The sequence below is a fragment of the Canis lupus genome, chromosome 27 (assembly GCF_011100685.1).
Source record: "Canis lupus familiaris isolate Mischka breed German Shepherd chromosome 27, alternate assembly UU_Cfam_GSD_1.0, whole genome shotgun sequence".
Classification (NCBI taxonomy): domain Eukaryota; kingdom Metazoa; phylum Chordata; class Mammalia; order Carnivora; family Canidae; genus Canis; species Canis lupus.
The window spans coordinates 11,788,603-11,800,135 of NC_049248.1; the positions used below are offsets into that span (position 1 = coordinate 11,788,603).

Below are 11,533 nucleotides of genomic sequence, written 5' to 3' on the forward strand. Positions count from 1 at the left end.
TAGAAAAATGGCAACAAAAAATAAGTGACCTACCAGGTCTTTAATCAGCACGCAGCAGAGCCCCAGGAGCAGCCTCTGAGGACAGGTGAGAGGTGGCATCTCTCTAGGTGCGCAGCCACACTCCTCCCCTCCTTGAACTCTCACAGAGCAGCGACAGCCTAGCCCACTTTGAAGGTAGATGTCGTTTGCAGTTCACAGGGAAGTTCAGGGACTGGCTCAAGGTCACTGGGTGCAGAGGAGCTGGCACACCAGCCCAGGCGGCCTGCGTCTGCAAGTCTGTGCCTTCCCCGCCACATCAGCCTGCCTCCCTGAGCGAACAAAGTCGAACACCCTCACAGACACTAAATTTATATTTCCTGGCCTCCTCTTCCAAAATGGATACACTAATTACTGGCCATTTTTTTTAGTAATACTAATCATCAGGAACACATTTTTCAGTGTTTCGTTTTCTCTTTCTGCGTACTACCGAAATAAAGCATTGCTCAAACCCACAGGATAAAACCCAGCGGGTGTGAGGCCATGTAAATTAAGACAAGTTCAGGAAGACATTACACTAAACCAAAAGAAACAAAGTGTTGATTAGGGGCTTATTTTTGTAAGCGATTAAAATATGAATCATTAAAATAGGACTGTATTTCAGGCTCTGTATCCTCCTCTCATCAGAGATGACATTACCATGACTACTAGGTTCAGATTAAATGTGTTCCAAGCCTTCTCAGCTCAAAAAGCCCACTCGTGTGTGCCATGGTTCCACCTTACACAGAACATTCTTCAAAGTCTGGTTCAGAACACCTCTGCATCCTCTCACCCATGTCATTCTAAGGAAATATCCACATGATATGCTTGCCTTCAACTCTTTAAAGTCTTTTGCTTTATTTAAGCATCATAGTAAATAGTGTCACTAAGTAATATTAATAACCACCCAAACTCAAAGGTAGAGGAAAGAACAAATTCAAAGCAGAGACACAAGGGCACCTCAGGAATCACTTAGGACAGAATATCCTCGAACTTTATTTGGTACAAACGGTTTGCAGAAAGAAAGAAATTAATATGGAGCATTTCTCAGGTTCAAGCAGAGTTTAAAAGAAAAAAATAATTTAGCAATAGCCCAAAATATGCAGTTAAATTAAGTTGTTAATTAAAGTATCTGTTAAAAATGGCTAAAATTAGAGACAAAAGCCCATTGTTCCGTACAATTGTTGACTGCATATCTGTATGTGGAAGGGCGTAGGGGGATAGTCAGAAGCCTGTGGTATTTTAAAGATTAATCACCCACTCCTAAGGGGTTTTGAGCACCCACCTGCATTTTTGAACTTGGATCTAAGCCGAAGGGGTGGGACAAGAACATGACAGGTTTTGGGTTTGAGGTTTTTGGATTTGGGGTTTTGTTTTGTTTTGTTTTGTTTTGTTTTGTTTTTTTTGTAATTAACTACTCACTGGACACTTTAAATACCAAATAGAACAGAGGGCCCTAGCTCAGACCAGCCCTCTGCCCATCTAGAGATGATTCTCAGGAGACTGTAGAACCTTGGAGTGATGCCCGTGTGTATTTTTAAAGGAGGTAAGCATCCCAGAATGTGCCAGTTCTTTATAGACTATCTTTAATAGTTAGCACCTCTGACCAGACTTAATGCATTTTCTTCATCCTCATTCTCTTCCTGCCTGGGATTGGAGTGGGTTCGAAAGGCATTTTTTTTCTTTTGGAAGATCTCTATGAAGAATGTATGAATTACCAGTGGAACATTAAACATTTTCAGACTTAATGACTTCATAATCCTTCTTTGGTTCATCTGAAATCCAACCAAAGATTGATGTGAAAAGAATATTTTTCCCAAGAATAATAGCAATAAGTTGGAATCGTTGAAATGTCCCATAAAGTCAGGTGCATCCTTGTGATGAGTTATCATTTTGCAGCTAGTGGAGGGGTTCAATAATGTGGAAGGAAAAAGAGCTGAAACTAGTACAAGCCTTAGATAAAACCATAGACAGTAGAAATAAGACTTCTCTCTCTTAGCAGTGGGATTTTAGTTGATTTTTGTTTTCTTTCTGGTTTTCGACTTTTTTAAAAAACTTTTTTTCATATATTACTTTCACAATTTTAAAAAATCCAATTAAACAATCACATGGCTGCGGCCCATGAGTTTCCCCTGTGTGCTACCTGAGGGTAGGTGGCATGCGTCTCTGGCTCACCGTTCTCTCTTTAGTCCAGTGCCACCCACAGAGTTAAAGCTCAGTCTGTTAACTAAAATATTCCCATTGCTCTAGTTCTCTTTATTTTTTTTTCCAGGTGATGTGCTCTATGAACTCCTTCAGCATATTCTGAAGCAGAGAAAACCTCGGATTCTTTTTTCACCGTTCTTCCATCCTGGAAACTCTATACACACGCAGCCAGAAGTCCTACTGCATCAGAACCATGAAGAAGGTACCAGAGGAGGCTTTTCTTTCCTTGTATGAGGTTTAGACAATCCAAAAGGTTTCATCATTTATTTGATAAGTTGTTCTTACTTGTGCGATTAGTTTGTTGTTTAACAAACACGTATTGAGTGCTCTCTATATAGAAGATACTGAGAGAAATGGCAGGATGAATGAGGTGTACTCTTAATTCTCCGCAATCTCATAAAGAATTGAGGTTCATAGAGAAGTAGCAAAGTGTAGCTGTAAGAGTAGACATCCTAAAGAGACAGTAGGAAGGAAAATGACATCCAGGCAGAGGCCTCAGGGTCAGCCTCATGAAGCAGGTGGTTCTGGGGGCTTCCTTGATCCAGCAGAATTCCGATAAGCCAGGGTGAAGTGGGGAACGCTCCGGGCAGAGAAAATAGGTAGGATGGAGTGAGTCCCTGGAACAAGAGAGCCATCAGATGACTTGGGTTATAAGGTTTATCTTTTAGCCACCCCCAACCAACCTTTTGTTCTAGAAAATGTCAAACCGGAGAGATTTCTCCCAAATAGAATGAAGTAAATAAACCCCTGTGAGCCATCACCCTATTTCAACAGTGATTGAGATTTTGCTTTGGCCAACCTAGTCCGCGGAGGTTATGCTGGAGCCAGAATGTAGAGGACTTTGATGAAGGAGAATCATGGGGGGCGGGAAGAGGGGGTAGAGGATCTTTGAAAATTTGTGACTAGAGGGTAATAAAAGCTGGGGGAACAAGACAGACTCAAACCCCATGAACTCTGGTGGGCGAGGGGTTCCTCTTTCGTGCACCAAAGGTGGTTTCTTGCGGTGTGCTCATTGGTAAAATGCGTGCCTACTTCTGATGCGCCCGTGCTATTCCTCTCTGGTAAGCCCATGTAGTCATAAAGTCAAAAAGTCATTAAAAAAATTAGTAGTAAACTAACAGGAAAAAGAACCAGAATTGAACTGTGGCCCTGGACATCGTTCCAAAGCAGGTGTTTGGGTGCAGAAATCAGTTATTAAAATCTGACTTGGTGCATCACCCCATTGAACAGAGATGCAGCGTGTCTCTGTCCCAGTGCACGCAGGTCGCAGGTCAGTAAGGCTACAGACACAGGGATGCAAAGTAATGCTTTTCAACCTGTACTTAGCCTCAGGACCAGATTACTTGAGGCCTACAACCCAGTTCCTTAGGGGTATTTCCTTAAATTGACTGAGCCTCCTTGAGAGCAGGGCTAATATTTTGGTTTTGTTGTTGGCAAATTAAAAAATGAGAAGGTATTTGTTTTTTTAATTAACACTTCACAAAAGAGAGCCTGACTACAGGCGACCTGCCATCCCTTCCACGTGCCAAGTGGCTCACAGCAGGGCCCCCTTGCTTTCGTGATGGAGGATAAAGGAGCGGCTCTTGCACGCTCCCTGCCTGTTTCTCTCATCTTTTCTGCCTCCAGCTCTGCCCTTTTTTAATTTAGCAGCTGCCCCACCCCCGCCACACACACACACACACACACACACACACAGGCACACAGCACACACACACACATAATTCAGCTTCTCTGTTCTTTTGCTCTTCCTGCCACGTACGTTTCCGGGTTGCATAATAGCCAACAGCTATTCCAGAGAAGAGGAGGTGGATTTACTGAAGCTTGACATTAAGGCAAGAATCGTATTACCTAGTTTGCCTCCTCAGATACAAAAGGTGTGTGATGCCCCCGCCCCTTCTGTTCTCCTTATTTAAAAAAAAAAAAAAAGAAAAGAAATCCCATTTGGAATTCCTATTCTTCTTTTTATTCCCAGATGTGATTGGAAGCTTTTGGTCTTACACCACAAATCCTTTCTTATCCCTTGGTCTGATTTGACTCAGAAGTAGGTGTTTGTTGTTCTCATTTGCAGCAGCTAATCAATAGAGAAAGCCCAGCTAACTCTCAGAGCTACTCTCAGACCAAGTAAATACGGATGTGCTGCTACATACACCATAATGAGCTGTGCTCTTGAATGTTATGATGGTGGTGCTGGTGGTGGCTCAGGAGGTAAAAGAATGGAGCTAATGAGACCAAGGTCAAGGGCTTCATCACCCTGTGGACCAGTGAGCTCCACTTCAGACCCAGCTCTTAGAAGTAGTGTGTCCTCAGAGACCATTACTTAAAGCTGTCAGCCAGGAATCAAGACCTGAGTGTCCATGCCCAGTCAGCCGATTCTCTCAGATGGACAGGTGGACACATGAGAAGGGAAGTTTAGGTCTTTGTCAGATGGTATCAAATGAGAAGAGCTGTACAAGGCACAGAGATGACTAAACAGGCTGCCTGCCCCCAGTCTGCCATTGGTGACAAGGGGACCTTCTATAGAGGGGAATGGGTCATTACAAGTTCCCTACCTCCAGATACCTCCTACCTCTTTCCCTTTTCTCCAAACTAAAAGAAAAACTATCAGCTCAACATGATTGGTCTCTAGAATTAATGCCGCTACACTTCCTTGTGAATGGTAAAACACTAAAATGGACATCTGTTGATGCACAGAAAGATCTGGTCCTGAAAAAAGACAAATCTGTGAAGTGAAATTCTACATATCGAATAATAAATATCCCCAGTGATCTATTTCACATAATTGGGGGCTCAGTCCTTTGTAAAAGTATGTTGCTGTTGACCTGATGACGCAGGGATACTATGGCAGAATGGAAAGAGAACAGGAACATTCCAGAGTAGAACGGAGGCGGCCCGTGAACAGCCTGGCACCGTGAGGTGTGCAGAGTGAAGCGCAAAGACAAAGCTTCATTTACCCTCTCCCCGTGATTTCACCTCCTCACTGCCACTGATTGAACCAATTCCGATATTCATCATTTCACAACGGGAATTGAGGTCACAACACAAACATATCTTGTTTTAATCTAGCAACAGATCCCTGCAGATATCGCATGTGAGTGCCTGACATTGAAATCTCGCCTTCCTCCCTGGCAGCTGCGTGGCAGTGCCAGAACTGGAAGCTGGTGCTACAGCTCAGAGGCTCGCCTCCGGGCTCTGAGGGGAGAGGTGGGCGGTCAGACTAATTCCAGTTACCCTTTATTTTGTAAACACTCGTTAATCTCCATATTGTATGCTATTCTGACCATCGTCATGCCTTGGGCAAAGCAGCCCTCCAAGGACTGTCCAGGTCCAGGAGAAGCAGCATTGCCACCCTCTTCCCTTAGTTACTTATGAGAAGAGAACACAGTTTCCTACAACGAAGACAGCCTTATAATCTCTCACTCATACTGAGCCACTGTGACAGGGAGACAGAACTCCACCAGCAGGCCTGCCGGGCAACAGGCACAAACCAGGACCACCCCGGACAACCTGGCACGCATGGTCAGCTTAGATAAAAATCTTTTAAAGAATGGGATTTGGAAGTCAGGAAACCAAGCTCAGAGCCTGTATTTTGCCAGAATACAGCTTAAAGGCCGGGTTTCTCTTCTCTGGCCCTTGGTTTCTCAGGTTGTAACAGGGCTTAGACTGAACGTTCTCAGATCTCCTCTGCTCTCGAGTCCTACATTCCCTCCAAAGTCTTCGTCTCCCTGGGTGATAGGAAGGTGAATAAGACACATTTTTCTACTGTCACATTTAGTTACCATTTAGGTAACTAAATCCAGGAAATTCTAAGTTTAGTGTCCTGCTTGGTGTTGCTCAGAAACAGTTGAACATCGCTTCTGTCCTGCCTTGGCTCACCCTATCAAGAACTGCTGGTGATATTACCCCTCTTAGTGGTCAAATCCAGAGTGACACCATCCCCTTATCTCATGGCAGACAGCCTCAGTTCAAGTGGATCCCTTTTCTTTGTTGGGACTCATTTTTATCTGCATAATACACATGAGTTAGAGGTTAGGTAGATAGTTATATAGGAAGGAGACAAAACAAAAAAGTGATATGTTTCTTTCACCAAAAGCAGGAATTTCAGATCAGGGGCAGCCCGGGTGGCTCAGTGGTTTAGCACCGCCTTCGGCCCAGGGCCTGCTAATCCTGGAGACCTGGGATCGAATCCCACGTCAGACTTCCTGCGTGGAGCCTGCTTCTCCCTCTGCCTGTGTCTTTGCTTCTCTCTCGCGTGCGCACTCTCTCTCTGTGTGTCTCTCATGAATAAATAAAATCGGTCTCTACTCCCATCCTCTCCTCTGCCCCATCTAAGAGCATGGAGTGGGGGTGATGTTTAACCACTTTAATTTGAAAACATTCACCCATGCAGTGCTGTAATGGTTTCGGCAATAGAGGATACACTTTTAAGACACCAGTGTTACCCTGGAGCAGCTCTTTGCCACCAGGTGGACCTGGAAATAGTAAGTGAATGGTGAGAACTTTCAAGTGTTGAAACAGTTGACCTCAGTTCTCCCTACAACCAGCACATGGTAACAGCCCAGAGAATAGAGAGGTCATTTCTTTGTGGGGAGTGGGTAGGGTGACATGCATTCTGGGATAGCCCAGAGATTTTCATTTATTTGATTGCTTTATTTTTTTTTAATTTTTTATTTACTTATGATAGTCACACAGAGAGAGAGGCAGAGACACAGGCAGAGGGAGAAGCAGGCTCCATGCACCAGGAGCCCGACGTGGGATTCGATCCTGGGTCTCCAGGATCGCGCCCTGGGCCAAAGGCAGGTGCTAAACTGCTGTGCCACCCAGGGATCTCTTTGATTGCTTTATTAATGAAAATGTTTTCTTTCCACCCTTAACCCAAGGGTGTCAAATCCACATGCCCAAAGACTGCTTTGGAGGAAGGAAATCTAACACGATTTTAATGAGATAATTAAAGAAGACACGGTATATGATCTGCTTCATAGTAACAAAATAATAACTAACATTTATTGTGTGCCAGACCCTGTTCTAAGGTCTTAGGTGTCCAAGTCATTTCATCTTCACAGCTACTCTATAAATAAAGTAATGCTAACCCCACTTTACAGATGAGGAGATAGAAGCTAAGAGCCTCCAGATCACACAGCTACCAAGTAGCAAAATTAAAACTTAGCCCTAGGTCCACAAAGCTCTAAATGCCTGTGTTCATTTCATTGCAACATGAAGGAGCCAACCAAAATAACATTTTTGTTCATGTGTTTTATGCAAACACTCTGAAAACAGAACAGAAGATGGAGCAGAGCAATGAGTAGAATTGGGGAGATTAGGAGGCCATGCCAGGTCCCCTGAGCAGGGTAACAATGTGGCAGATGCCAGCAAACCTGCTTATAATTTTTCTTCCTCATGGTGTTTGAAACTCCCAAATCTAAACAGACAAAAAACTGAAAGATAACTTTTTTTTTTAAGATTTTATTTATGTGAGAAAGAGAGAGAGCTCATGCAGGGGAGGAGCAGAAGAGGGAGAGAGAGAATCTCAAGCTGACTCTGCACTGATTGTGGAACCCAACAGAGTGCTCTATCTCCCAACCCCAAGATCATGACCTGAGCCAAAACATGAATTGGACCCTTAACCAACTGAGCCACCCAGGTGCCCCATCAAAGATAACTTTTGAGACACCACTGTATATCTGCAATTCATGATGTTCAAAACTCACACTGATTTGGACCGAATTAACCCACTGTAGATCTTTGCTCAGAATGAATGGACTTAGCATGAAGAAAATCCCCCAGCCTGGGAGAAAAGTGAATGTAGAGTCTGGCACTGGCTTCTGAGAGCAGAGACACTGGCTGTCATCCCCCTTGGGAACCAGCCCCTTGGTGCTGGTCACTCCTTGGGAGCTGGTCCCTCAGTATAGCTGCTGAATAGGCACCAGGTTGGATGAAGTTTTTAGCTGATGCAGCCATCCTATTACTGGTAGTTGTAAAAACTTTCCTGATTGTCTAGTCTTGCTGGGATCATGTTGATGATTAAAGTGTCAAGGAGGCCATTGGCTGGGGCCTGACATCTGTGTTAATCATACAAAGCTTGATGGAGCCAAAGAGCATAATAGTGTCTATGTGTGCTCTGGATACCAGCCATCTGGGTTCAAATCCCAGCTCCTCCATTTACTGGCTCTGTAGCTTTAGGCAAATGAGTTAACTTCCTTGGTCTCAGTTTCCACCTGGAAAAGAAGGATAATGTCAGTACCTATTGAATGTGATAAAGAAAGAATCAAGTTAATAGGAAATGCCCTTAGAACAACATCTACCACATGGCAAGCACTCAATAAATGTTATTCTTTATCATTATTTGATATTTCTTCCCACTATTTGGTTGGGATTTTCTTCTTGTTGTGTTCTAAACCTAAAACAAATTTAGTTGTGATAAAATACACATAACATTTACCATGTTAGCCATTCTTAAGGTTATATACAGTCCAGTAGTGTTACATATATCCACATTGTTGTACAATGGTTGGGGTTTTTTCCTACTTCCAAACCCCAGTTTTCCTGACCATTCCCATTATTGTGACCGAAGGCACTTTGTGCAAACACCACGCTTGTGCATCCCAGATAGGAAGGGCCTGCTGCCTCCCCAGTCTGATACCAGAACTCCTTCATGGATGAACCAGGCCCCCTCTGTTACATTCTATGGGAAAATACTTTTTTTTAAAGATTTTATTTATTTGAGAGAAAGAGAACACAAGTGGAGTGAGGGGCAGAGGCAAAGGGAGAAGCAGATCCCCCACTGAGCAGGGAGCCTCATGCAGGACTCCAGGATCCTGACCTGAGCTGAAGGCAGATGCTTAACCCGCAGAGCCACCCAGGCATCCTGGGAAAGTACATTTAAAGTGCCAACCTCAATTGTTCTCATTGCACAGCCTGTTTGGAAAAGGAGCAGTGCTTGTGCTTTGTTACCTTGTAGTACCTGGGTATGGTAGGCCCTCCATGACCCCTTTGGGACCTATTTATCTTCCAGCTGTCTCCCCTCACATTTAAGAACTACAAGATTAACCTTCTGTACCCCCTTTCAATTCTGGGATTCTTGGATCTGGCTGGAAATAATGAAGTTCTAGCAGGGGAAGACCAGGCCCAAATCTGGACTTTCCATTGTCCCCAGGGCACCAGGTAGCACCCATTCCCCTTGCTCCCTTGTTCCCCTCTGCTAGGGCCTGCCTCTTCTTCCTGCTTTACTTCCTGTATTTCAGAGTCTTGGGGCAGCATGACTTTTTACCCTCTGACCCTTGTCCCCTGATGCAGCATTTGACTGTGATGGGAAAGTGTGGAGGCACTGGGGTCATGCACAGAGCCTCTTTTCATCCCTCTGGGCCTTGTCTACCTCTGGGAGGACCGCCCTTGCTTCCCCCCACCCCCCCCCCCCCCACCCCGCCCCCTCCTCTGGCTTTCTCCAGTCTTGTGGAGGCTGCTCCTGGCCCAGGGGCTAGCTGGCTCTATTCAACCAGAAGTTTCAGTGTGAGAGATCTCTAATATGCATGACTAACTCTCCCCAGTAGCCAGGAAGTTTTCAAGAAACTTCCTGTTACCCCTAGGGAAGTGCTTTCTGAAGATAGCCCTTTGAGATAAGGAGATGGAGGGAGTTTGGGTTCACCTCCAGAGCAGGAGGCCCTCTGTTATCTTTCTCTTTCTTTTCCCTCTCCAGCACTCTGACTTATCTCTGTGCCACCCAGACCCCCTCCCTATAAATGATTCACAGGGCTCCCCCACTCCAGGTCTAATTGGACCTATTGATTTCTTCATTCAACTTCTTTTGTGCGGGGGCGTATTCAGACTGCAGTGGGCAGACTTCCCTCTGTGCTGTTTTCTCCATCCTCCGTCCATGTGTCTGTCCATCCATCCATTCATTCGTCCATCCCTACAGAGCCGCTGACAGAGGCCAGCCAGTTTGGAGGTTGTTCCGCCCACAGGCATACAGATGAAGCCTCCCAGACTCCTGCAAGTCACCTATTTTGTTTCTTTCAGCCTCCGTCAGCACACGCTTCTAAAACTCTGGGAGCTCTCTTGGGCTTTACTGTCTGAGACCTCACACATCTGAGAATCGTACACTCCAAACCTGGGTGGGTGGCTTTCGTCTCTGGCCCTGCAGGGGGACTCAGTGGCAACTTGCCGAAGCGAACGGGCTGGATGGGCAGGCAGAGGGTCAGCGCAGGGTCTCGGTGGAACCTCGTGGGAAAGGAGTGGCAGGGTGCAGGGGGTGGGGGGGAGTGGAAGTGTTGGAGGGCTGTCATAATAAAGCGCCAGAAATTGGGTGGCTTAAACAACAGAAATTTACTGTCTCACAGTCCCAGAGGCTGGAAGTCCAAGATCAAGGTAAGGACGGGGTCAGTTCCTTCTGAGGGCTGGGAGGGAGAATCCGTTCTGTGCCTCTCTCCTAGCTTCTGGTGGTTTGCTCCGTATTCCTTGATTGGTAGATCTCTGCCTTCTTCACATGGCATGCTGCATGTGACTGACTCTTAATTCAGCACCTTTAGCCTTTTCTGGTGTTTTCTATGTCTGCCTTCTCCATTAGACGACAATATCCTTGAGAGCAAGGACCACTTTTCCTTCCATTCACTGCACCCAGGACACTACTTGAAATGTGGTTGGCATCACTGAAGGTTCTATGGTTTGACACATATTTTTAATCACTATGGGGCAGAACATGCCCTTCCAGTCATGCAATCGATGCCTGTCTACATGTCCGAATTCTCCTTTTTGTAAGGACACTAGTCATATTGGATTAGAGGTCCACCCTGTTCTACTATGACCGCGTCTTAGGTAATGACATCTGCAATGACCCTATTTCTAAATAAAGTCACAGTCTGAGGTTTTAGGGGGTTGGGACTTCAACATATGAATTGAGGGATGTGGGGCGTGTCTGTAGCAGAATTCAACCCGTAACAGAAGGTGACAAAATCTAAGCTTGTGTAGAAAATCTATTTTGAATTGCATGGGAAGGCATAGAGCATTTAATCTCTATAGCTCTTTATATCACGTGTGGTTCCCACTAATTTTTTACAAAGTCATGCTGGGAAGTGGTTCCTTCCAGAAGAATGTGGAACACAGTGGACTGAGGCTGATGATTAAGCTACCTGCTGGGCCTGTTGATTTGCATCTCCCTGACTAACTTCTCTTATCACCATCTATGGCCTTAGGGAAAGTGAGGTAGTGGAAATGTGATCCTCGGAAATGCAATCCTTCTGGGTGAGACAGAAGCTTGAGCCTTTGCTTTACCCTGGAAATTTCCTACTGAAAGCCCACAACTTTAACCAAAGGCAGTTTTTGT

General features: G+C 45.1%; 1 protein-coding gene across 4 annotated transcripts in view; it reads left to right on the forward strand.

Moving 5' to 3' along the window:
• Positions 1–11,533, forward strand: part of ETV6 (ETS variant transcription factor 6) — a 236,345-nt gene that overhangs the window by 198,701 nt on the left and 26,111 nt on the right. For all 4 annotated transcript variants that reach the window (XM_038576800.1, XM_038576801.1, XM_038576803.1 and 1 more), the window contains one exon: positions 2,288–2,422. In XM_038576800.1, the coding sequence (XP_038432728.1) occupies positions 2,288–2,422 (135 nt within the window). The remainder of the gene's footprint in view (positions 1–2,287; positions 2,423–11,533) is intronic.